Source organism: Pollachius pollachius (assembly GCF_949987615.1).
Source record: "Pollachius pollachius genome assembly, chromosome: 1".
NCBI lineage: Eukaryota > Metazoa > Chordata > Actinopteri > Gadiformes > Gadidae > Pollachius > Pollachius pollachius.
In genome coordinates, this window is record NC_136934.1 from 7,352,293 (window position 1) to 7,380,016 (window position 27,724).

General features: G+C 42.3%; 2 protein-coding genes across 4 annotated transcripts; one reads left to right on the forward strand and one right to left on the reverse strand.

Annotated features, from left to right (window-relative positions):
• Positions 1-1,574: 1,574 nt before the first annotated feature.
• On the reverse strand, positions 1,575-19,413 carry LOC307080278 (DNA repair protein XRCC4-like). 3 transcript variants are annotated; one of them, XM_079742927.1, is made up of 7 exons: positions 19,381-19,413; positions 15,803-15,963; positions 14,828-15,042; positions 7,178-7,344; positions 6,155-6,325; positions 5,559-5,638; positions 1,575-1,956 (listed from the first exon to the last, which is right to left on the reverse strand). In XM_079742927.1, the coding sequence occupies exons 2-7, from the start codon at positions 15,939-15,941 to the stop codon at positions 1,829-1,831; spliced, it is 900 nt and encodes a 299-aa protein (XP_079599053.1). In that variant the 5' UTR covers positions 15,942-15,963; positions 19,381-19,413; the 3' UTR covers positions 1,575-1,828. The 3 variants fall into 3 exon arrangements, with proteins under 3 accessions (XP_079599053.1, XP_079599052.1, XP_079599054.1); XM_079742926.1 differs by having other exon boundaries at positions 5,559-5,644; XM_079742928.1 differs by lacking the exon at positions 1,575-1,956 and adding an exon at positions 2,290-3,227 and having other exon boundaries at positions 5,559-5,644.
• A 73-nt stretch (positions 19,414-19,486) lies between these two features.
• On the forward strand, positions 19,487-22,116 carry tmem167a (transmembrane protein 167A). Its single transcript, XM_079757023.1, has 4 exons — positions 19,487-19,553; positions 20,152-20,261; positions 20,937-20,971; positions 21,403-22,116. Exons 1-4 carry the CDS (start codon positions 19,551-19,553, stop codon positions 21,471-21,473), a joined length of 219 nt encoding a protein of 72 aa, XP_079613149.1. The 5' UTR covers positions 19,487-19,550; the 3' UTR covers positions 21,474-22,116.
• Positions 22,117-27,724: the final 5,608 nt, after the last annotated feature.

A 27,724-nucleotide genomic window follows, 5' to 3' on the forward strand; every position in this document is an offset into this window, starting at 1 on the left:
AATTGCTTCCATACTCCTGGTCAACATTTCCCAAGCATATCCTCCAAGACATTAGCCAGAGTGCCATCAGATCCCAGGAAAGCAAGGGAGGTGGTCTGACGAGAAACCATCGTCCCAAGACCATGAAGACACATGAGGAGGGATTCTTCAGCGGGCAGAAGCGTGTTCACCCTCAGCTGATTGGGCTGTTAATAATAATATATAATAATATAGCGCTTTTCAAGGGGCCCAAAACGCTTTACAAAGGGGGTGTGTCTGTGTGTTTGTGTGGGGGGGTGGACGGGGGTGGGGGGTGGACAATAGAGCCAGGCTCTGTGTTTCCTATGGTGATTTTGGCAGGTATGAAACCAGTTGACAGATCAGTTGGTAGGAAACAGCATTTGCTGGTCGAATGGGTTTGATGTTGTGAGCTAAAGTCTGGCACCAGAATGCGAGTGATCCTCCAGGAGACGGTTGCTCCGTTGTTGCTGGGTGTTTTTGGACCAGGGGTTAACGTTCCCCCGCTGGATACTCAACAGGACCTCCTATTCATGCGCCACTGACTAAGGCTTTAATCACGCACATGATGACATGTGGATCGCCTCCATTGGTGGAGGACATGGGTGGGGGGGGCACAAAGGGAGACGATACGTTTAACTCTAAGAACCGATTGGAAACATAATGAAGTGACTGAAGGTGGTTGAAGAGAGGACTCACGAACCGAAGCAGGACCAACACCGCACTGCGTATTCCCCTCACAAGGAGCTGGGGAATCGACAGGCTACAGCAAAGTGCAAGTGCCAGGTCAAGGGTGAAAGTTCAAGCTGTAGGTCTTCTAGCCAACACCTAGCGCAACAATGCAATAGGTGTTTCCATATAACACAGATGACCGTCTGGCTTTGTCAGTGTGGGGAAACGTTATGAGGCTCTTAAGATTTAACTTAAATGTCACGACAAATAATTAGCAAGAGCGATTGAGAAGAAAAATAACAATATTTTATAAATTATGTTCTGGATTAAAGTTAAAACGTGGAGTGAATTAGTTTTCTGGATGAAATAAATAAAGATAAGAAGATAATTCATTATGATTACTAATTATGGTTCCAATATCTTGCAAGACCTCACATTCCAAATCCACTCTAAATGGGTGACAAGGTAATCTATTTCCTCTTCATGTTTTCTATAGAAATATATATTGTTGACTGCAGAACAACCCTTTTTAAACCCTAAATTGTTTGCTTCCATTGGGTAAGAGGTATCAAGTTGACTTCCTCTTGAGAGGGATTAGCTTTGATGATTCACTGCAGGTCATTTAAATAAACAGTCCTAAAAAGGCAACAGTCTAAGAATCCACATACATTTGTGTGTGTGTGTGTGTGTGTGTGTGTGTGTGTGTGTGTGTGTGTTTGTGTCGCTAGTCTTGACACACACACACGCAGGCGCATACATTCAGATGCGCCCGCGGGCACGCGAACACGCACACACACACACATACACACACACACACACACACGGTTATTCTAGATTCCAGATCAACTGCAACTGTTAACAAGCTCGATAATGGCACTGTTGAAATCACTTCATAAAATATGATTTTATTGCAATACATTGAAATTGAAAACACATGGGGCAGAAAGCATATTCCGTTCAATGTCAACATTTGAAAACATGTTCCCCATTACATTCACTTTTATGCATCATAAAATTTCATATTGAATAATTTTTGAGGATAATCACATTATATCAAAAACAACACTAAATCTAAAGAACAAGTCTGGTGCCCCATATCCTGCTCTGTGTTTCCTGTTGATGTTGTGATCATATGTACTTGAAGTGACCACCGTCGGTTTCACTCCGGGTCAGAGGAAGAATCCTGAGTCTGGACACGGAGAAACCGGCGCTTCCTCCTGGGGGCAGAGGCTTGGTCTCTGGGGACGCGCTGATCCATGGGTATACTACCAGCCACCAGATCACGCCCTGCACATCAGAGACAGACAGATAGAGAGACGCAGAGAGAGGTAAAGGCAGAGAGTGGAAGACAGAGATAGAGAAAGACAAGAGACTCCAGAATCAATACTGATAATTTAACAACTCAAACCAGATGTTATTTGTCTGGTTTGTTGTTATTTCTGTTGTTCAAAACATATTGCCAGGATGTACTACACCCATATGAGTCAACACTAGCAGTATTATTGTTATTGATTTATTGAAGGAACAGATGTCTTGGCATGTTGCTGTATATCTCGATCACCTTTTGGTCGGCATGGAACATCAATCAATAATCAGTTCTTTGGAGTGCTTGTAATGGCTCAGGTTTCAGCAACAGGTCAACTTGGTGCAACACCACCAGAATTCCTCACCCTCAATGCATTCTCCCTCAGCAATGTGTGGCAGATTTTATGACGGATTATACATCAGATAACCTCTGGTGACCCCTCACAGACCCTTCATCACCAATGCCCTGTGGCCCTCATCTGTAGAGAGAGACAACATTCCACACAGCCAAACACTTCGGTACAGCTACTAGACAGGAAACAAACAAGGTCACAAATGTGTCCAGATAGACAGAGCGACTCACACCCAGTGGTCCTCTCAGTAGGCAGCTGCTAGCCTTGCAGATTCAAGAATGAAGCAGACACAGAGGTGAATGCTAGATGAACGCCCTAAAGGGGCAAGGCTGACGTAAGTCTTTGTCGTCGTTCATTCTTTGGCTGCAGACATGCCACTTACCTGATTGGGAGAGTTAGAGTGCAACAGCAGGTTGTGGATGTGTTCTGATGATACGATATAAGCCAATGAAAGTTTTTTTTCTACTTGCGTCCTTCTTTTTAACTACTTTATTCCAAAGCTTTTGACGCGCCCTCTTGTACGTTTCCCATTTCCTCGAGTCACACCACCACTTGCGTATTTACAGACGTCACAGATCCATCCGTCCCGATCTCCATCAATCCACGCTGTCTGAGGGCTGACCCGCACTCAGCCTCTTCCCTCCACCACAACCAAAAACATAAGAATAATTTACATACTTGGGATCACTCAGACCACTCGCTCATTGTCTGACAAGTTTTTTCAGGCTCTGATCCCCAAAAGGACTTCTGCAATGCAGTCCTCACCAGCATCTCAAACACGTTCCCTCTGTCCTCTGGAGGCTGTACGGGCCTCCCTTGGGCCCAAGGTTCCAGTCTGCTAGCCAAGCAGTGCAATGTTATGAACGGGATTTCCCCAGCGACAGCCAACCAGTTTACAACCTGAACCGGTGCACAATGGTAGATGAAGCCTTTGTCATGTTATCTCTGTGATGAGCAAACAGGTCATCTGAAAGCACTATACGGTTAAAACTTTTGAATGTGTTTGAATATAGTTTAAAATAAAGCGTGATAGTAACTGGAAATGTAATAGCAGCAGTATAAGCAGTACCATTTGTAATATGTAGCATCAGCTGGTATTAATAGACACACTATAAATAATATTAGTAGAATCAGTAGTATAGTATCAATAGCCGTAGCTATAGTAGTAGTTTTTGCAGTAGTAATAGTAAGTAGTAAGCAGGAGGCAACAATATCATGCGTTGTAGTGATAGTAGTAATGTTATCAGTAGTATCATCAGTATTTAGCAGTGGTATAAGCAGTGTTAATACTTGTTCCTCTCTGTGACGGATGTGTTTCCCATTTCCCATGTCAGATTCTCGGCCTGGAGGGAAAGGTCAAAGATTGAACGCTTTCTTTTTTTTCCTCCTTCTCCTGTTCGTACTCTTTGCCCTGTAATTATTAGTTATTTCCAGACCTGTCGATATGAAAACAGCCTGGGGGTGGGAGGGTCAACTAGGGTCAAATATGCCCGTAAAAATTATAAAACCATACACCAGGATATAGACTGGTACCACCCGAGCACTTAAACAAAATTAGCTTTATAGTGTAAAAACGTACTACACCTATACACACAGATATAAATAATATTGGGAACACCCCCTTCATTAAAATAATAATTAAGGAAAAAAATTAAATCAGGAAGACTACCCCAAATCCACTTAGGACCAACCATAAAAAGCTAATTCTATCATAAACAGACATTATGGCTACACAATAAATTGCTGTCTCTTTGAAGATGGAGAAAGCAGTTTCTTGAGTCAAAGTCCTCGTGGCAAGCTGCAGGGATATATATTTAGAGAGAGCAAGCAGGTCAAAATAAAGTAGGCCTACATGTCTAGACTTGCTCCTTTAGGCATAGCTTCAGGAAGACAGAGTAGGCTTTGGGGCCAGTGAGATACGACCAATTACATGAATATCAAGAGCACTATAACACCGCAGCACCGTTAATGACGACAGGGCCTTTAGCACCGCAACATCTGCGGAAAGGCCACCAGTCAGCAATGTACCAGAGTGTCTGGCTAGTAAACCGCAGCGCCCAGGCCAGGGCCCTGAGCTCAACCCTGAACAACCCGTCATCCATCTTCACCCGAGCCTGGGGAACAAGAGGGTCAAGGCAGGAGAGGGCGAGGACAGAGAGATAGGGAGAGAACAGGGATAGAACAGGGAGATAGGGAGAGAAAGAGAGGCTGGGGGAGGGGGGGGCTAAAGCAACTGAAACAGTGTGAGACTCAAAACAAAAGACCCCATAGTAAAGCGGTTACACGTTAATCCGGACCTCCTGATGCAACTGCTGCGACGTCAGTGCGTTGCTGCAACATAATGACTCTTTTGGGGTGCAGCCTTTTGGCGAGCACACAGGCAAAGCCATTGAGAAGGAAGCCAACGTGGTTACCCCAGTAGATTGCGGCCATACTGTAGGGGGTGGCCAGGGGATCGAGAGAGGGAGTGGGGGGGGGGGGGGGGGGGGGGGCATGAGTCAGCAGTCGTGAAATCACCTCAAGGCCACGCCGTGCTGGAACAATCAGAGAGGACCTCACCGGGTGGGTTCATGACTCATGACGGCCAGTGTTTCCCAGAACCCCCGACCCAGGACCCTCCCCTCCTGGGGTACGACACACTGTATGTGTGTGTGTGTGTGTGTGTGTGTGTGTGTGTGTGTGTGTGTGTGTGTGTGTGTGTGTGTGTGTGTGTGTGTGTGTGTGTGTGTGTGTGTGTGTGTGTGTGTGTGTGTGTGTGTGTGTGTGTGTGTGTTGACACCTTCGGTCCCTATAATGTGTGCTTGTTTGAACATGTGCAGAGGGTAAAACGGCTGGGGACTAGGTCTGCGTCACACTCTGGGTCACATGAGGACCCGTGCGTCAGCTGGAGTGACTTGGACGGGCTCCTTCTCGCCCCGTTTCCCCCCGCCCTGCTACGTGTGTGTTTCGCACATGGCAGGGGGGGGGGGCTTGCGCACATGGCGGGTGCTCTGTCGTAACAATACGATGCTGACACAGTAACGTTGCCCATGGGGCCAAAAACCTGCAGTGAACACGCAACTCACTAGGAGTCAGCCACCCGAAGCCTCTGTATTCCTTGTTTGTGTGCGTGAGTGGGTTCAGACCGGTTCAATGGGCCAGTTTGAGATTGGGTTCTAAGAAGCAATCATTGCTATGAATCTGATCCATATATATATATTTAAAAAGACACACATGAACAGACATACAAACCTGTAATGAGTATGGTTGGCTGCTGAGATGGCGTTAAACTTTGACTCGTCTCCTCTTCTCTAGTGACGTCTTCATCTTCTCTGTTGCTGGACGGAAACAGAAGGATGGTTTGGCAAATAAAAAGCCCAAGTGAACACACAAAGCATCATCGGGACAGAATTCAGCTTGTTGTAATCAGTAAACAGGCTTCAAACAGGATCCTCAACTAAGGTTTGCAGTATGTTGCAACAAGCAAAAATATCCAAAAAATATATATTTCTTAAATTTGGATACTGATATATGGAAGATTAGACTCCATTTACCAATGAAAATGACAATGCAGCCAAAAATATTTGAGAAAGATTCTATCTTTAATGATGGGGCTGAAAATCATAACGTTATTTTATATAGCATAGGGTGGACTAGATGCACTACAAGCCATCACACCCTAGACTCCCTAAAGGCGGGATACTTTCACTTCAGCCAAAGCCATTTCGAAGTCGATACCCACCTCAAAATGTGGAGTCGGTACCGATACAGAAACCAGAATACCAGCTGTACCACGGGGGTCTGAGCCCCCCGGTCAGTAGAGTACAGTGGAGGCGCTTCGCGCTGACCTTTGCTCCTCCATGTCCTCGTCCTCATCGTCGCTGTGTGCGGCGCGCTGGAGCTGACGGACGGAGTCCCGCAGGCCTCGGACCTTGGCCTTCTTCTCGTTCAGCACCACGACGAAGCGAGAGTAGAGTTTCTGCTCCGTCGACTCCTTGTGTTGGACGTGCTGCCCCAGTCTGCACAGAGCCAACGCACGCATCAGCCCCCCGGCCCGGTTTGTTACCCCGTTGCCACACACAGACATGTTTACACACACACATACACGTTTAGAAATACACACAAATAAACACAAACTCAAACTCACCCTCAAGCATTCCCAACATAGAGATCATTGTTTTCAAAGAGTTGTTTCTCTGAATAATAGGACCAAATCCCAAACAGATATGAATCTCGCTATTTCTATTGTATTTCACAAGCGTACGTTTGACTGAGAGCAAGAGTTGATGAATAATAAAATCAAGTCCCAGTTTGATAGTCATGGTCAATGACGAAATGAGTAATTAATTCAATATAGAGGTAATGAAATGCAGGAGCAAACATCAGTGATGCTGAGGCCAGGGTGGGACCCCCTATACTCTCCAGTTGGCCACAAGTCTGGACGTTATGCCGGGTGATTGATTACAGTTCCCTCGGAACAAATTAGGCAAAGGAAAAAAGAAACAGGCCGCTGTTAGGGGAAAAAACAACATAAAAACACGACCAGAAATAATGACTGAACAGTCAGGAGATGTTTTCTCTTCTAAATCATATGGTCAGTAATACCAAGTAAAACACTGTGTTTGGTTTCATGTTTAAGAGCAGAATGGTTTGTGTTTCTTCTAATAATAATAGTCAGTAATATACTATTATGTTTACTAAATGTTTAAGATGTTTCTTGATGGTTGTATTTCTTCTAATAATAATAAAGTCAGTAATAAACCATTATTATGTTTTCTAAATGTTTAAGATGTTTGTAGACGGTTATATTATATAGTCAGTAATATACCATCATTATGTGTTCTAAATGTGATTAATCTGTGTGATCTTACTCTCTGAGGATGCGCTTGTGTTCCCGTTTGAGTTGCCGGTTCTCCTCCCGCAGTTTGGTGTTTAACAAGCCCAGCTCAGTGCCTTGCTGCAGGGTCTGGCCAATCAGCTCCTGGTTCAGTTGCAGAGGATCCGCGGCAGGCTGCAGCTCCACAGAGCCTAGTGGTATCTTTAAAACACAAAACACACACACACACACACGCACACACAGGTGAATAGGAGACTATTGAGGAGTGAAAGCAAAGGAGAGGACATAAGAAATGAACCACGTGAGGGTTAAAGGAGTGTGTGACGAGTTTGACCAACTAGTCCTCTCGCTGATAACCCCTATCTCAGATTTACATGTATATTTAATAGCAATGAGCAATGGCGTACCTTTCTAAACTACAAGGGCTTACAATGCACATTATTGCAGTTAGCACTATTACACGCCATCTAAGCAGTTTAACAGTTATAATACAAGTAATAAAAAACGAATGAATTTCCTGATTTAATATTATCGATATTACAGTAAATCGTAATTATTGTTCAGAGGATGAACTACTACAGTTCATTTACAGCATTGCGCAGTATTTGTTTCAACGTTGCTGTTGGAGACCGTTGACAAGGCCCTTTCTTCTGCTGTCTGCTCTCTCCTTCTCACTTGCGCATGCACACACACCAACCCAACCTCCCCGCCACACACACACACACACACACACACACACACACACACACACACACACACACACACACACACTAGATAGACAGACAGATAGTGCCCTGGGAAACCAGAAGGTTTGTCAAGTGCTAAACCTTTGCGGGGCTGCGTTTGGGGTCGCCGACCCGCTGCCATAAAAGCGGCCACCTTCAAACACTGTCATGAAATACTTGTCATTTTTGTCCAGGCGGGATGCTGTCCTGGCAGGCCAGACAGCTGTTCCCTCCTCAGCCTTAACATGCTACCATGAGTGGACGCTCACTGAACTCCAGCCTCTCTCCCTCTCTCTCTCCTTCGCTCCCTATCCACTCAGTCCCTCCCTCTCTCTCTCACTTTCGGCTCCTTCTACCTCCTCCTGATCCCTTCGTAAATCTAGGTCGCTTATTTATCGCTCCATCTATTCATCTGTCACACATAATGGGACACAGCCCGTGCTGGTATTACTAGGAATTGTTGTTTAAACTACATATTTGCATTAAACATCCTAGCCAAAATAATATAATTAGTGTATTGTTCTAGCCTTTGGCTGCTAAATAACAATGCTCGAATGCATTCTAAGGCAGTTGGCACACAGCGAACGCAGGCGGCCAGATGGCCGTGATAACACTATCCACTCCGTGCTGCGGCTAACATCGGACAATCTGTGTCCCCGTCGCCTGCCAGCAGCGTAGGTGTTTCCAAACATCCTCTGAGGAAATAGCTGGAGAGTGATAAGGGCAATGATGAGGTCTGATGCCATTTATATACAGAATAAACAAACACAAATAACGAATATATATATATATATATATATATATATATATATATATATATATATATATATATATATATATATATATATATATATATATATATATATATATATATATATATATATATATATATATATATATATATATATATACATACACACATACATAAAAAACAAACCAATATATATATATATATATATATATATATATATAAATAACATTTTATTTGTTGTTCTAATGGAAAAAAGGACACTGAGGAGACCACCCAGAATATCGGAATAAGACGCTTCCCAAGGTCCCATAAACATCCACAGCAGAATGGAGGATTGTCACGGTGATCCAGTGCAGGCGTCCAGTGGGCACCACCAGTGACTCAGTACGCTTCCTAGAACCCGGAGGGCTGGCTCCCTGGACTGCTGGGACTTGATACAGCTGGCCGGATCGGACGGGACCGCCCTTAACAGCGGCCTCGTGAATCAAGCCTCGTTTTAGATGGGTTTAAAAGCACAAGGAGATACGTGACTCAAGTCCACACGGTGTGGTTGTTGCCTACCTCAGAACAAAGGTGACATCGCTCAACGTAATGGCTTGTGTACAGCCCACCTTGAGCATGCAGGCCAGGCACCTTATGTACTTTGAAAGTTACCGTAAGTCAAGCACACGACAAGCTTTGATCTTGCCTCCTCATCTCACCGACCGCTCCCCCGCCCCTCTTATTCCCCCTACGCCTACTCCGTTATCTCCTGCTTCACGTGAACGTCATGTCGAATGTCATTCAGTCATAAATCCCCTCATGCAGGGTTAATGGAAGGCCTTTGAACAGCGAGCTACCAAACCCCTACCATTTACACACTTTTATTTTAACATAAATCATTTGCTTACATCTGCGGCATGATAATAATAATAACACAGCACCAGTCCCCACTGCGATGAAAGCCCAGCGTCTCTGCAGTAACACCGTGGCAGGGCCAAGGCTGTCCGCACACACACGGGTCTGTTCCTTTACATTCCTGTGCCCCTGTGGTTCCCCGTTGAGGCTGTCGCCCAAAAGTCAGGGCTGGCATTCGGCAGTACACACGACGCGGATGGTCCTGACGATCAGTCAAGTGTGGACCAACCCCTAGTGTGGTCCACACTAGGCAACCTTAGGCATTCTGGGGTAGACACATTTTACGGGGCATTTGCTGCAAAACCCCGCTCTGATGATAGGCTCGGTCAACTCTACTGAAACCAACATTTCAAGAACCATTTCCCGCCTGCATTTCCGCAAGTTAGACAAAGGGCCTTGTTGCCCTGGTAAACAGTAAAGCAGCGGTTTAAGCGATTTAAAATTACAAGGAAGAAAATCATGGGTTTATGTCTGATTGTCAACATTTGAATCCAGATATCTGAGTCATCCGCTAGGAGAAAAAGGAGGCTCTCCTCTCCATATTGGCTGTTGCCACTGTGGTCGCGGATTCCGGTCTCAGTCACCCCCAGCAAGTCGGGAGTTTGCCCGTTGATATCAAACTACTATCAAATATTTTCCCCCTCAACTCTGCCGGGGAGGCAAAACAGCTTTTCTTGAGACCCTGCCCCCGCACTACACATCAATCAGAGCCGACTTCCGCCAGGATCCCCCCGCAACCCCCACCCGACTGAGTCGGCAGACTCATTATCAGGGGGTTCATTTTTATTAGATCATTTTGATTAAATCCTAAAAAAATGGACAGACGCCATTGATGGCATTCATCTTGTGTCCCATTTTTTTTTTTTTCACTGCAAGAGCCAAATGGAGGACATCCACAGCCAAAATTTCGCCCAATAGAGACAATTGAGTCAACGTGACAGACGACATGGCGAGATGCGGCGCTGTGGAAAACAACAGTGGGTCGGGCACAGTTTCCAGACGGTGACAATCCCCCGCTTTCCTCCTGTGTGCAAGCGATACAAGCCCAAAGGTCAGAGTGCTGTGTGTGTGAGCCGGTGGCTGCCAGCCTGTGGGGGGGGTCAGATGGCATGAAGCCTGAGTGTGCCAGGCTCCACGCAGGACTACTGTGGACCGCTGGCACCCACACTCCTACCCACAGGTGGAGGGACACTACTGGACATAATACAACAAAATCCAACGAATGATAATAACGTTTTCGTTAGCAATGAGACCAGAACACGATTGCTAAATATCGTATCTACCGGGTATCTGTTGACAGCACGGTGGGAAAGGTTTGTGCGTATGTATGTGTCTGTGTGTTTGTTTGTGTCTAAATGTAGGTGTGGAAGGGAAAGTCCAAAGGACCCTCCAGCCCCCAGTAATATTACCATAACCATTTTGAACAAAGCTTTCCGTATCCGCCTCCCTCTGCCGTGTCCTCGGGTGAACTTTCCATCCCGTGGGATAACCAGATCTTATTGTAATAAGATGGCTACAGCTATAGCTTGTATAATTCTTATTCATAGATGAGCATTTGTCATGATTTTAGCGCCTCTGTAAACTATATGTAATATAGCGATGTATGTATCATATCAACATCAGTTATTTAATGCGTGATGATGCCCCCATTTTGTTTTCGATTGAGCACGTAGGAAAAACACAAAGATAAGCAGAAAAAGAACGACGTCCCCGTGCACAGTTTTGATCCACAAAGATAAGCAGCTTGGCGTTGTGCAGGAGGTGGCTATGGCGACAGAGCAAGGGTCTCTCTCTCTCCCTCTCTCTCTCTCTCTCTCTCGTTTGGGCACCAAGCAGAGAGCAAGCCCATCTGCCTCCCAGACTTCCGTGCAGAGGCGTGAGGTCAGATAGCGGGTAGGAAGTTAGGGGCGACGTTGGGCAGACAAACGGACAGACTAACAGCCCTGATAATCCACTTGTTTCCGTCGGAGGTGGACACACTCTTCTACAGCCCACCACAAGAGAGATAGAGGGGGACAATATGGCGACCACACAGTGTCATATGAAAATCGGTTCACACACACATTGGTAAATACTACATACACACATAAAAGGAGGTTTAAAAAATATCGATGTAGAGTCAAAACACTGCATACCACATCAATAATTACCCGTTGAGCCACATCAAGTGTCCAAACTCGGAAAAACAAGAATAGGCCGTAGTTAGATGCAGAATGATGGATACAGAATACAAACATAAAAAGATCAGAGGTCAAACAATGAGCATGGTGAAGATGGACCACCATGGTTGAAGAGGATGCTATTGAGGAAGAAGTCGTTTATATCTGAACTCTGTACATGGGGGAGGTGACTAACAATAGGCTAGTGAAGGGGCATGCTGCAAGATTTGATGGGATTAGAGAGGGCTGAGGAGATGAGAGTTTGAAGGAATGGATGGACAATAAGTGCAAGGTAAAAGCAACGGTAAGGAAATGAGCAAGAGTAAAGGATGGAGGTGGAGGGAGGCAACAGTTATACAGACAACTGAAGCAAAAAATAAAAGAGCAGAGAAAGTACAGCTGAGTGGAAACAAGAAGAAACAAACAGAAGAGCTACCACACTGCACTGATGAGCAGTTTGCAATTGAAAGATGAGAGGAGATAGCGAGAGCCTGAGCTCAGAGGCCTGCTAAACAGGACTAAGCTAGATGAGGAGCAAATAAATCAAGTCCGCCAGGAGCGACTACAATGAACTGCATCTGTAAACAGACTTAGAGAAGCAGAATATGTCTTCAGATCTGCTGGTGAATCTACGGATGACAAAACTGGGAGGGTCAAACCATTGAGAGCCTGGTTTCAAGCTGAGGCAGAAGAAACGAACAATGAAAACTTGTGATTTTTATTGGCCATGCTATTTGTGGCAGGGCCCTCTAGTCACGCGCCATCTATCAGCGGACAGCTAACGTGGTCCAATCAAATTGCACATACACAGATAGGCGGTCAATTTAAGACCTTCCATCTCACACACACATTCTCTGCAAAGGTTAGTGTGCAACACAATGGGTTGGGATAGACGATGTACCCCATAGGGCGATGGTATAGTGCTCTCTGTGGTTAAATGTCGGTATGCTGTATCTGACCTGTGTGTCATGCTATAAATCTGACAGCAGGGAGCTCCCTGAAAAGGTTAAACTATACTGCCAAACTTAGGTGAGTTACCATTCTATTTCATCCAATACATCTATGACATGAGTGATTTCTGGCAGAACTGCAAAAGGAAAGGAGAAAAAGAATGGCTGCAGAATATGCAGAAGAGATGAGAGAAGACAGGATGAAAGAACAAGAGCAGAGACTGAGAGCTGGTGAGGAGCCTCTAACTGAGAAATACGAATGGAGTCATTTGTAGATACAGTATCAGCCAATTGAAAATGTCTGCCAGCAGCAATAACAATATCTAGCAGCTTACAAAGGATAAAAAAAAAACTTGGTTTTCCCTTAATAATTAATTTAAAAAGTAGTTATTAAAGAAGTTCCTTGAAACCTCCAACATGGCTGAAAAGCAGCACAGACGGAACAAAATAACTAACTGTGAATGTGTGAAGATTCAAACCTTCATCTAATATCTAATGAATATGCACCCATATTAATCATTCGTAAGATATTTATGAACCCTCACCCAGACAATCACTAGAGCTATATCAGAGTACGTTGATTTGAAGCAGACAAAATGAAAGGGTATTCTCTGCCTGTTATCTTCACCAATCGTAAAGCAGATGAGCATGCTATATCTGTCCGAGTTACAGCATCGATTTCTGCCCTTGTGATGGAGAAGTACTTAAACAGACATTAAGGAGGAGTTATAGTCTGGCTAGGTCGTCTTAAATACCTGCTTAGGAGCAGGTTAACCATGAAACCCCTAGTTACACGTATCATTACAAGTTCTGGGGTCATATTCATAAAATATGTCAGGTTAAGTTCACCACCTGGTTTGTCCCTGCACTCTATTTAGTTTGCTCCTAAAAGGAAGCTTGCCTCATTTTGCTCATTTCTCTACCCTCAAATTATTAAATTTCTACGGGGCATGGAAAAAGAACCGAGGGAAAACCTGGAGAGAAAGGAAGCAGGTGTGAGACAGCGATAGAATAACTAATACATATATATAATTATTTTTTCCTTGATTGCACTCTTGTCTAAATACCAGAGGAGGAATGAGTATGGCTTTTGAGACTCGTGCATCCTTTCATCCAGGATATGCTAAAGAAAAGATGCATGTCCATTTCTCAGTTATTACCAGCTTAACTTAAATGGCCAGCATGCATTCAGTGTTGGCCAAAGGGGAAAAAGAAACCTTGTTTGTTTGATCAAGATAGCGCAGACCATAAATCAGGACTTTTGTGGCCTCCCGGTGTTCCTAACCCCCTGGCATTAAGCCCCCATGCTTTCTATTGCCGCGGTCCCAGGACGCCCAGTAACCTGCTAGCCCGGGGCTAACAGCCTGCTACCACTTTTAGGAGAAATTCAAGATAAATCGTGGCGAAGCACCAGGAGAATTACTCAATCCTAGGAACTCTCAAACAAGGTAAAGAGTTCACTATATTTGTGATGGGTCTGACTAATTGAAGATTTACTCAATTATAGATAGTAGGGTTCTATTTAAAGAGGCATATGCCTGGAAGAAAGAAGAAAATGATAATGTTCAACACTAGTACAATGCAAACAAATTGCCAGATTCCTATCAGTAGCCTGGGGATACCTTCCTGCAATCCTACCATAATACTGGGGGAGACTGTAAACCTTATCTTTTAAACAGCCCCTTGTAAAGCGAAACACTTCCTTTCTGCACTATTGGATGTTGTTAGGAAATACATGTATCCTTGGGGAATAGGGATGGGATGAGTAAACGTAGTCAGAGATTCACTATAATTTGGGCCAACAAACAATTAACTAAACCTATATGCTACTGAATGAAAGTAATTCGATGTGAAAGGAAAAGCTGAACAAACCAAACCCAAATTGGCCACCTCAGGGGCCGTTGCAAACATTAAAAAAGATATTATGAACCCGGAGAACCCAATTAAATGATAGAGGCTGGATCATTTAGTGTGAGGGTGTTTGACTCAAATGCTAAATGTAAATCCCATCATTACAACACAGATTGCAAAATATATTTTAGACAATCACCTGAGAACATCTTCTGAAAGCTCTGATATGGGAGGCTGTGGAATGAACATTAATAAGGTAGAAGGCAATTCGACACCTCCATCTTTATAAAGAACATGATAGCTGCCTTATTATAATCCATCAAAAATAGCATCACCTGTGTTGTTGCTTACCAAAATTCCTTTGCAGGTCTTCTCATATGACAGATGGCAATGATCTGGTGTTAGGTGAAAAGAGTAATTGTCCTTTTCGGCTTTGTGACCTCCTCCACTTCCTCCCCCTCTTCCTCTCTCTTCACCTTCCACCAGGGCTTGATGAAGATCGTCCACATATCGCTGCCTGTCAACACCCATGTCACTCGCCTCCCTTGTCACCTCGTCCTCGGAAACTGAACGCAAAATACACAGTTGGTCAGCCTTCAGGGATAACATGCTTTCGGCTACGGACCCAAACGTAAACATGCAACTATACAGTAATGTGTGCACACCTTCAAAGACAGTCGGCAACAAAAATGTTAGGATCAAGCAATTCGCTGTTGCACAGCTGCTCCCAAAGGGCTGAAGGTCCCAATTAACTTAAGCTAAACACAGAATCAAAGGGGCCTGTACAGGGGCGCACAAATGACAACTGCTGTGCGAGTGTCCACACATCTGTCAAAGCCAGCATATCTTTGCCCCCCAGATGGAAGGCAATAGGTGCACCAGTGTGCCCGATTATGCTACAGATACCTTTACAAGGTCACCATAGTATCCACTTAAAAAGACACCATTACACATACAATGATAGGTCTTGTAGAGGTTGAATCCATCGGGTACACCTGTAAGCTGGAGCCCATAAGTGAAGCAGAAAATGTTCAATGTGGTCCCTCTATTAACTAATGAGTCAATAGCTTTGTGCTGGGGTTCAGCCAGGTGGTTGCACAGTAAAGACCTGCTGACTGTCAGCCTGATGACAGCTCGGTAGAGCCAAAAGTGAATGGTGTTGATCGCGGGCCTTGCTGTAATACAACCATAGCCTGTATAAACTTAATTTCTTTATTACCTTTAATTTGTCTCTGGTTTCGTTTTTTTTTTTTGTATTCATACATGTGGCTTCACGTGGAATCATACAATGCATGTTTATGTGTGCTGGGTTTGCAGCTCCCTTACCTTCTCCTATCCAGGCAGCACTGCCATCGGTGAGAGCCAGAGTGAACCCAGCACCCACGTCTCCAGCCCATTCCGTCCGTAGGAAGTAGGGGATGTCTGGGTGAGAGGCCACATTGATCTTGAGCACTGTGCCACTCATTGCCTTGCCATGGCCTTCGGACCTGCAGAAGAAAATAAACAATAGCCTTCAAGATGGTGTGTCTATTACCTATAAGGTCTTACTCAAAGAGCCGATGACAATTAAGATAACATGCTGTTCATGTTGGTCATCCTTCACAACACAATGTGCATGAATTACATTTTAAAAGGGTCTGTAGACTATTGAAGCAAAGCACAGACAATGGCATAAATTAAAAGTCTTATCGTTACAAGAAAATGATTTATCGTGAAATAAATGTATCTAATTTTGATCGATTACTTGAATAGGGAACTGAAAGAGATGCCCCGAAAGTATGTGAATCATTGCCACGCTCTTCCCTGCATGCAGAGTGCCTTCTGTGGAAGCTATTCCTGGAAAGAGGGATCTTCCTTTCCTGTTCCTTGTGAGTTTCTCTTGTCCGTCAAGTGAAGCCCTTGAGTTGTTAACGGTGTAAGGTCGATACAAATGAGTTTGACTTGACTCAACTCGACGTGTATTAAAGAGTCGGAGACACAAGGTGCACACCATTTGGGAAAGGTGCACACACAATGTGTATTTTATAGAAAAATAATTATAATTCCACTGCCCAAGTCATACCTAGCCCGAAACCATCATGATTAAAATTACGTTTCATCTATTGGCGAGCAAGCCAGGATGTATTTTTATTTTCCTTAAATGTAATCTATTAGATTGAATTTGTACATGGCTTTATATAGACTTTTGACAATCCACTTTTAATCCTTATTTTGCAGTCTACTTTTCACTTTGTTTCAGTGTCCCCCTTCAGTGTCCACCTCTAGCTGCTGTAACAGCTGACGGACAAATCATTCTTTATTTTTACATAGAAATAACTACAATCGCCCTTCTACAATAGTAGAATAGTAGAAAAGATAGTAGAGTTAAAAGTTTCAGCAATAACCACCCTATTTCATCATGGTCAGAGGTAGAGATGTAAGCTGGATAAGGAACAGCTGTTTAGGGGTGTACTGCTCTTAAGCTCATTCGCCATCATTGCGACCTCCCTCTATAATAGTGCAGAGAACCACAATGCAATTTTACTCCATGAAATCGGATTACCGATTGACAAATCCCTAACAAAAACAACCTAACAACATGCATATGGCCATCTCTTTCGATCCCGTTCACAAAATGAAGCAAGCAAAACTTTTACTTGATTGCATATGTCCAGGTGAGAACACGCGATTAGAACACCTCCGCGGCCAGGTAAGAGGCGCGGCGGACATCTTCCCCTGGCCTAACTACAGGGCAGCGTGACGGGAGACGGAGGGAAAAGGGACAGGCAAATTGGCAGGTGGCCAAAATGGACATGTCTGAAAACTGAAAATGAGCCCCTTGGCAGAGCGTGCCATAACTTATTACGTGGCTTGGAGGTTCCTTTATGTACAAAGGCTCTCTGAGAGAAGGGCTGACAGAGCAGATGTCAAAGAGGATTCATACTGAGAGATGTTGCAGAGGCAAGACACATACCTGCATGCACTGTACACACGCACACACACATACAGGACCTCAGATTAAAGTTGACCCCTGGTCCTTCAGAAAGGGAGGTGGGTGTGGCCTGAGTGAGGAGTATCAGCAACAGGTTTCAGGGGTCAACTTTAACCTCATAAAGGGATCCCAGCTACTCATTAGTAACTGTAGCATCTGCTCTGCAGGGATGATGACCTGCCTGCAGTAATGACAGAAGTACACGCCAATTAAATATACAGATCGCACTGCAAGGAACGGCAGATGGAAGTTTTCTCTCTGCTAAGCAGTGGCGTTCAATGAACCATTACAACCACTGGATGCGCAGCACTCAGAGTTCCAGGTGTGCGTGACACAAAGGTGAAGACACGCACGTGCAAACACACAAACACACACACACACAAACAGACATCGTAGTTTGAGAACACAATTTACTTCCCACACATAAATTGCTAAGTGTCCAGGATTTTAAAGTTATTTCAAACACTAAAGAATAGATTGCTTTTGACATATGAGCAATACATTTGTCAAAAGCAAAACATGTGTTACTTGCCTGTAGGGTCTGTTCGTTGTGACATTTGCTGATCTTTAGAGATATTCTGCACACTACTCTAGCTCCAGCAACATATTAAAGATACCTGGTCAGCTTTAAGTGTTCAATATCCAGTAAGGATGAGTAATAGGTGAGAACCATTTTGGAGGAATTTAATAAACTTGGCAATTGAGTCAAGGTGCTTCACATGTGACATTAGTGGTTTGTTAACAATACAGACACACTGTGGACCACAGACAGTCAAGCACTGTCTAACTGTGTAGTTTGCCTAAAATGCAATTTCACCATGATTTGCAGTTTGAAGAACTCCAAATACTGTTTCCAGAGCATATAAATCTGAAGAAAACCAATAATAACTTCAATAACTAAAAGTGTAATGCTATACAAGAATTGAGAACATGCCATTTCATGATAATAAAATCAGTAGACAGGAAGAGAAAGACCTCCAAGTGGCACGGAACAAACAGTCTGCTCTGTCAGACGAAATCGAAGTGTGCCATGGTTATATGAAAATATCAATACACAACAAAGGCATAATTCTTTGATTTGGAAGACGGTCATGATTCTGTGTTAATAGTGTGTTCTATAAAATAGGAATAATGTAGACGTGGTTCAACGTATTTCATGATGGTAAAATAAAATCATATACTATTGATCCACATGAGTGATTATGCTTAGTCATATTCTCAACACTATTGTTAAATACTGGTTTTACCATAGCAAATGTATTTGTGATTATTGGCTAAGCACATGTACATTATATGTGTTATGCATTATACATGTAAACTTGTGTGTTCATTCCACAGACATAATGGTTGCATCAACCAGGCTCCAACTATACACGTCTCCAACTGTATGTCGGAAAAATGCTACATATTTTTTCGGTGATGTTCAATATAAAATTTTTCTATTTACATTTGGATTTTGAAACTGGCCTACGGTTTAGGAATTTAAACATGGTATAAATGTAATCAAGATGCTGTGGCCGTCGCATGGTTGCAAGGAAGAAGACATAAATGTGCGAAGAATGGACCATGAAAAACGCAGTCAGACATCTGAGAAAGGGATATTCTAGCAGAAGAGTTATGATGGAGGATGGATACCTTCAACGTGTAACGTATGTATCTGGGGGGGCATATTTAATGTCATAATCAAACCTTTTTTAATTTAGAACAAAGCAGCAAAGCGGATAACGTCAGAGGACCACCAATACAGTCCTCAGCCTCATGTTGGTGCCTTCACTGATGCTGAAAGCCCCCATTTCGCCGGAGGGAAATCTTTAACCGGTGGCATAAAGAGGATAAATAAAAACAACGTGATAACAGATAAGCTCACAAGACGATTTGTTGGCTAAGATAGTTTGTGTCTCCACGGTAAGTAATCATCACTTTAACTTCTTACCCTGTAGTACTGTATGGAGGATGTGAGAGTCCGGAAGTGGTAACATTTGTGTCACGTCGATGTTTAGTTTTATCAGCCAATCACAAACGAAAACGTCACTTGCGTGGCTACGTAACTCCAAAGAACCGGAAGAAAACGGGAGTGTGATGTGTCTTTGATTAACAACAAAAATGGTAAGATTATCGCTGCCGTAAAATAATATTAAGTTTAGCTCATTGAATAGTTAGTCGGATGTAAAGACTGCAAAGCTGGATGTGCGACATAACGTTGTGGATGGTTTACTTCTTCAGCAAACGATACCCAGAGCTAATGCGTGTAGCTAATGAGAACTGTCAGCTAACGATCAAGTTATGATTGTCTCGTTGTAGCTGCTTATTGAATGACTATAAGTCCTTGTAATTAAATAACATTGTGCGATGCTACTGTATCCAGTTAAAGGCGTTGTGTAGACATGTACTGATGCATGAGTACTACTACAAGTTTAGACTAGGGAGTTACCGTAGTCTTGTTGTGTGGTTGTACCATGCCACGTAGCTACAGCTGTGTGTGTGTGTGTGTGTGTGTGTGTGTGTGTGTGTGTGTGTGTGTGTGTGTGTGTGTGTGTGTGTGTGTGTGTGTGTGTGTGTGTGTGTGTGTGTGTGTGTGTGTGTGTGTGCGCGCGCGCATCCTGGAATCACCCTACCACTATTCAACTATTCTGCCCACAATTACTAGCACAATCGAAACAATAATAACTATTGCCTAATACATTGGGTCGTTTTTGTTTTGCAGTCTGCTATTTTCAACTTCCAGTCTTTGTTAACGGTGATTCTCCTGCTGATATGTACCTGTGCCTACATTAGAGCAATGGCTCCATCACTGTTGGAAAAGCATAAGACTGGGTATGATTCCACACACTGCAATGTTTCAAAGCGTCATTTACAAAATAACTATCCAAATCTATTATATTTTTTCATTCCAAACTGGCTGGGGTCTATTTGCTTATAATGATAGATAAAAAGAAAACATAATTTAATTTGGGTCCCATAAATGTTTATAGAAATAATAAAGCAAAGCTCTCCTTTTCAAACACTGATTTTACAGTGCAATTTTTGAAATGATATCAACATGCTTGATGGACTAATTAAATATACAATTTAATTTGTTTTGTACCAAGCAATTTGTTCTCATATTAGACGAGTAGACTTTTAGGACTTAGTTAATGAGCATGCATAATAAGAGCCTGCAGATGTTTACTAAATGATACTGCAACATCTTGATACTGTGAAAAAACAACACACATTATACAATACAGTAATTACAGTAGAACATAACTATATAAGAACATAAAATGTATGAATGGCAAACATGCCAATTCAACACCAAATAAAGATAGATATATATATATATATATGGTAATAGTAATGTTGCGTCAAGATCTTTTTATTTGTCAACTCTTATCATAAAACCCAAGGCTATTGTATCAGTTATATTTCTATTTCTTTTTCTCACTCTTCTTTATCCAGACACTTGATATAAAATAACATGGTCGTTTGTTCTTTGTTTTTTTCTTACAGGCTTCTAGGTATCTTCTGGAAATGTGCCAGAATAGGTAAGTGATGATTTGGTTGAGATCAAGGTTCTGCCCAGACCTGGTGTCTCGAGAATAAGATGCATTGATAGCAATAAATGTGTCCTGAGAGTGATCACTTATGACTGTTTTTTGTGACATAGCTGATATGCACTTTTGCATTGTTGGGGTTATGCCTCTTTTTAAAAAGTAAAAATAAGACTTAATAATCACTTCAGCCAGCCTGAACTCCAGGCTGAATTGCATGTTATTTGGCAAGAAAAATATATGTTTCCACACTTAAATGAGTATGCCGCATCTCCAAATGAGTCTAAAGTGCATCTAGAAAGCGTTTGCACGCCTGTATTCTAAGCATGGTCCATTGTGTTCAAATCACTGAGACACTAAGTGGAATTTATTTAGAAATTTGTCACTTGAATACTTGGTCAAAGTCCATGTCTTTTCTGCATCAGGTGAACGGAAGAGTCCCTGGGTGGCTGCGTTTTGCATCGGTATGGCTTTTAGTATACTCTTCATGCAGTAGCCCAACCACAGAGTGCGATAATGGACTGAATTCATGACGGACAACCATAACATGGACAGAAAAAACTCCCAAGGGTATTAACTTTGATATCATGCATGGGGAAGGGAGATCCAACCACACGCCCTCCTCCTTGCCATGGAAAAATAAAATGTGTTTGAGGAGAAGAGCTGTATGAAGAACAAAATGGGGGGTGTCTACATTTCTCCCGGGATTGGGCAGTCTACCTGTGTGTATTCTTATGTGCACAATGTGTATAACAGCTGGAGTGTTGGGGCCAATGTTTCCTCTGTTGTTTCTCTTTTAAAACGTCCCCTTTGGTCGTGCATCCACTGTTCTGTTGGGGTACACCTCCTTTATCGATTTCAAATGTTTGACTTTTCCAAATAGATGGACATTATTGCTTCAGATAAATTCTAACGATATAATTGAGTAAACATAACATTGCTCGATACTATTATTATCATTATCCAAATGTACCTGGCCCGCCAACGATGTTGCTTTTTAATTAAGACAGCGCCATTATTAGGAAAGTAATCTTTGCTTAAAATGTGATGCTGGCCAATTGTTGCTTCAAAACCTATATATTTTTTTCTTTTATTTCATTAAGTTTTGCAATATTTATTAAAGAACCTTTTGAAATCCACTTTGACTTTTCTCTCTATACTACCTTTGTATGGGTCTTCAGCCTGCTTTCAGCACATTATTAAAGTTGGAGGTGATCTTATTGTGTTTCCTCTTTAGCCCTAAAATAATGCCCTCTATGACAGTGCTGGCTTATTTCTGCCACTCTCTGCTCTCTACAGACTAAAATGTTTGCTGCAGTTAAACCAATATAAAAGTCTTTAAACAACAAGTTTAAAAGTCCAATCTAGTGCAAAACTAATTACTAACTTAATTTACTAACAAATGTTGATAGTCTGATGATGACTGATCCAACTCTCCACAGCCTCCCACCACAGAACTTGTCTTGGGGAAAAACTGCATTCCCTCTGGCCTCTGTTTGGGAGCATCCGTTTTGGCCTGTACTGGTTCAGATAAAGCATCAAGCAGAGCCTGCCCGTAAGGCTGGTCGTATCACAGTGGTGATGCAGGGAGAGGAGACACAGAGTAGGAGAACACTCTTAGTCACCGGCTGCTATCACCCTGAGAAGAGATACGGGATGACTAAAGGGAAGTGGCGCGGCCCAACACAGCTAATGTCTTTGGTGAGGATGAAAGGGGGGAATGGCAATTTCAGTTCCTATTCAACGCTGTTGATCGGAAATCAATGTATAATTCAGCGAGATGAGCTTTGAATGATGAATAATGACTCAGCCCCCTTCAGACATGTGAAAGACTTTATTCAGAGAGCAGTTAGATGCTCAGGGAAAGCGGTCAAACTATTATTTCTAATTCAATAGTTTGATTCCACCATTTATCTTCATCCTATTTCAATGTCACATGCGGTTTTGAACAAGGGTGTGAGGAGATTATCTGCCAATGGATTTGGTGCTGAATGCCTAGAGAAACATACACAACATTCACTTTGTTTTTAAAATGACTTACAGTCTCTAACGATTCATGGGTAATGTATTTCTATTGGCCGGTCAATATTTACACGCATCTGATGCCAAGTGAGCAAGCACAGAGAGAAATAAGGCCTCCCTATGCAGTGTTTCTCTTCACGCACACACCCGGGATCCTGCTGAAGTGTTGCCAACACAGGGAGGCCAAGCAGGGAATTAAACCATGATGTTCTTCAAGAGTCAATCTACAAGTATACAATATAGTTTCATGTAATATGTAAACAAGCAAACAACCAGGATTGCAAAACCTGAATACCGGCAATAGAGAAATCAACGGTTTAAATATAATTAAATAGCTAAAATATACATCAAATATGTTAAATAAGAGAACGGTTAGACAAACAGATGGCACAGCAGGGTGCATGCAGTGATTTCACATTCTTTTTTTTTTTTTTAATAGTTATAGGGTAGCATCTTACCACACGCTTAAGCTAATAAAACAATATTGCAGAGCTATTACTGTTGTTTTAAAGAGACAACAAAGATTATGTTTCAAATAATTTACTCCATAAAATGTGATCTTACAAGCTTGAAGCATGGTAAGCAAGGAGCCTACTCTAACTAGTGTGTGTGTGTGTGTGTGTGTGTGTGTGTGTGTGTGTGTGTGTGTGTGTGTGTGTGTGTGTGTGTGGAGGGGGGTATTGTATAACCCTCAAAAGAGATGCTTGGGTTTAACTACGTCACTTGAGATACAAGTCACGTACCTGTAATTTGTTAAGAAGATCCAGTTTTATTCCGATCCAACCAAACAGAAGTAGTCTGAAAAAATTGTAAGATCATTTTAGAATCAAGTATATGTGTACTATTAGCAAATGAAATCAGAATTGATCATATATGTCATAACAAATGAAAACATAGTTGCTTCATTGGCCTGGACTGAGGCTGAGTATAAGTGCATTAAACATTACTGTGCCTGATTGCACAATACTGTGATGCAGGGACAGTTAAAGACATCTAAGATTTCTAGGAAACAAGGGGCCTCTGCTTAGAGATAATGAAATTGATTGTGAAATGTGCTCCGAGCCAACAGTGAATGGCACCTTCAAAGGGAACATGCAAGAGTAGGGGGGACATCTTAGACTCTGGGAGGTGTTGGGCTACTTTTCAATAATGCACAATGTAGTGTCATGTTTCTGGTCAATGACTATCATATGTGTAACGAATTAAGGTGAGCCAAAACATTTGGGCCTTTACTTATGCTCTTAAGGTATAACCCAGTGCATGAATCTTTCGGACCAGAGAAAACACACAGCTGTCTTGTCCACTTTTGAACGATGACTTTACTGGGTCTGTTATCTGTAATACAGTCTGGGCTTCTATTGTATCGCATAGTCTGACTAAGATGTTTCCATGTCAACTTAATCTTTTGGTGCTTTATAAAGAGGATCAAAACTGTTTCTGTAAACTATTTAGTACTTGGAGATACTCTTTAGGCCAGGGGTCACCAACACAGTGCCCGCGGGCACCAGGGCACCCGCAAGGACCATATGAGGCGCCCGCAGGCCTGTTCTAAAAAATAGCACAACTCATTCTTGAACAACTCTTTTTCCACCTTTTTTAAGTCATTGTTGAAAATCATTGTGAGAAATCATTAACATGATCAGTGTCTTCACATAGATGAGTATCATTAATCATTAATAATAATATATACTAAAGGCAAACTGAGCAAATTTGTTATTTCAGAAGAGTGTATTCGTATGACTCAGTCATCTGGGGTTCAAAAGGTTGGTGACCTCTGCTTTAGGCATTAAGCAGACACATGTTACTAAGGAACAGGTCGGGGTTAGACATCTCATGCATAGAGGTACAGGTCTGTCGTTATTGGGAATTTCACCCAGTTTCTTTCCACTGGGAGTCGAACACCATATCCTGTGCTAACAAACATTGTGTGCAATTGACTTTTTAGATTCACATACATTGTTGTGAATATGTATATGTGAATGTGTTTAAGATGACAATACTACTCTTGTCACTGTGAGTAATGTCCATTCCTCACTAATTAGGACGTGTGGAAAGAAGGCCAATGAACGTTTGACTGTGAAGACGTTCACAGGGTTTCAAAATATCACTATCTACAGGGTGACATGCAAGTAAAGGCTTTTTTTAAAGGTGGATAGTCCACATTAAATAATCATAATGGAACGCATGACGTACCCTGGTCATCTCTTATCTTCTAATTGTAATAATTCTACTGAGGATGCAGTTGCATTATTTTTGCCATTATGTGCTATTCATGAATACTTTTCAGCAACATTATTTAATGTCCCTGCCATTTCAAATCATATTATGGATGTGCCAGTGCACCACCAGAGACATTGAGCATTTGTTTTTAATAGTCAAAAAGATTTGATCATTTCTTTCAATATTAACTTGGGAAATCAATAGGCCTTCCAATCTGCAAAGCCCATGGAGTAAACTCAGATATGTACGGTCAGATAGGTTGTTATGTCCCTAACTAACTTCATCCATTCTGTTTCATTTTCCAGAGAATGCTCAAATTGTTCCGATGGTTCAAATCATTATGGACGAACCAATAGAAAGATTGAATGAATGTTCTTTTGGAGGTTGAGTTGTCACTTTACAGTATTGATTGTAACAATGCGTTGGTTATCTGGGGTGTGTGTGATGGGCAGGTCTGTGAGTCCCCTCTATCACTTCTTCCAGGAAGCCTGGAGAGTGGTTCCACTTAGGCCCCTTGAGATGAAGGGCCGGCAGGCAGGGGTCCAACCTCAAGCCCATCAGCAAGGCACTGGGAAGTCAAAAGCAGCAGGCGGGGATATGACAAACATACAACATGTCACCCTTATGAAAATGGATGCACTCTTTCACCCAAGTCAATTCCCTTCTAATCGCAGAGAATACACAAAAACTCAAATTATTACAATTTTGTGAATGCATAGTTCAACTAAAAATACAGCTAAGTTGACATCCCCAAAACAATTAAACTGTGGAAAAGATGTGAACGATTGCTTACTTAGCCCAAGGCACCTCCATGTCCCACCAATAAATCACCAGGCATGGCAAATAACCACAGACACCCAGAATCACACAACATACGTTAAAACAAGATCACACCCCTGAAAGTTGAGAAGACAAGAGGAGTTATTTTAAAATGCCCAGTAGGCCTAACCTTCGGCCTTTCAGCCTAGAATGTGCAATGGCATTCTCTGATGATTTAAGACTGCAGGCAGAGGAACAATAGAAAGGCTGCCAGAAATTAGCCAGCTCCTGTTTGGTACTTTAAATGGGGTCAATAATATGTGAAAATGTACCTTAATTCAGTTGCAGCCAGTCTGTGTGAAGACTTGTTGAAGATGTGACATTTTGTACAAGTTAAGACAGAGGATATATTTGAATGAGAAGATATACTGTATTTGTTGCTTTGTTTGTTGGGTTCACTAATCATTTATTGTTTGGGTTGGCGGGGTATAAACTCGGTTTAGATAGACTTTTTAAATTTGGAGTTAATAGCTGAAAAGTTGAAAAGAAAACAAACTTATATGTGGCAAAAGCTGTTGAAAGATTTGTGTAAGCATTAGCATGCAATATCTGATTCTGAAACTGACCATTATTAAAACCTTATTATTGGTGGGGGTTTTCTTTTTTTGTATTGCATTGTTATTTGGATTGGATTAAACGCGGGTTATATGCAAGCTTTGCTGAACCGTTAGATAAGCAAAGAGACATGCAGGGAGGGACAAAAACCTTGGGGGATGCTTGGCTACACGCGTGGCTTTTCTCTCATGGTTTAGAAATACAACTAAATATCATCAAACCTGACTTGGCAAAGTCATTGTGTTTGAAATATGTTATCTCAACATCATGTCGCAAAGCATAGCATGTTTTGTTAGTTTCAAAAATAAATATGGAAGTAATTTCAGCTTTAAAGGACAATGCCGGGTGTGTCACACAATGTCTTAGTGATCCAGCGGTCATAGCCGTTTCTCCTTGCTTCACTAAATCATCCGTTACAAATATCATTCTGCTAAATGACTTTCCTACTGATTAAAAGCCTTATGAGGGCGCCTGTTATATGTTAACGATGGCAACATAGCACTTTCGTCTTTCGGAATCAACGGCCACTCTCAGTACAGATTTTGTGGCCAAAAATAACAGTGAATCCCCATACAGGTACTTTTGCAAAATGACTTATCACAAAGACCATAGTGCTATATTGCTGCTTTTTACCTTTGAGGCAGGCACGTTCACGTGAAATGCTATGATTCTGACAAATAACATTGGTTACGGGTGTTATAGTGAAGCCAGGAAAGACATCTACGAGGGTGTGATCGGCCTGATTAGTATCCTTTAAAGAAAAAACATTTGACATTTTCTTAAAGTAAGAATCAATTGTGTGATTTTGTTACTCCTTGGCGCCCATACCAAAAAGCATCGGTCCAATCGACACTGAATGCTTCTTGGCTCGGATAAGTCAACTGCAGAGCCAATGGTGTAACAAAACAATGTCAACGCAAGAGGGGCTAAACAGGCCAGAATCACGCTTTATTGACTCCAGGAATTGGTTCTGTGAAATGAAAATGACTGGAAGCCACTCTTTTTTGTTGAGCAATTACAGTATTCTCTTGCTGTTGGTCTTAGTGAGGGTGTAGAGACATTGTGAAATAATTGAGTTCATTTTGGTTGAATCAAGTTTCCAGAGAATACCCTGTTCTTAGGCAGTGACAA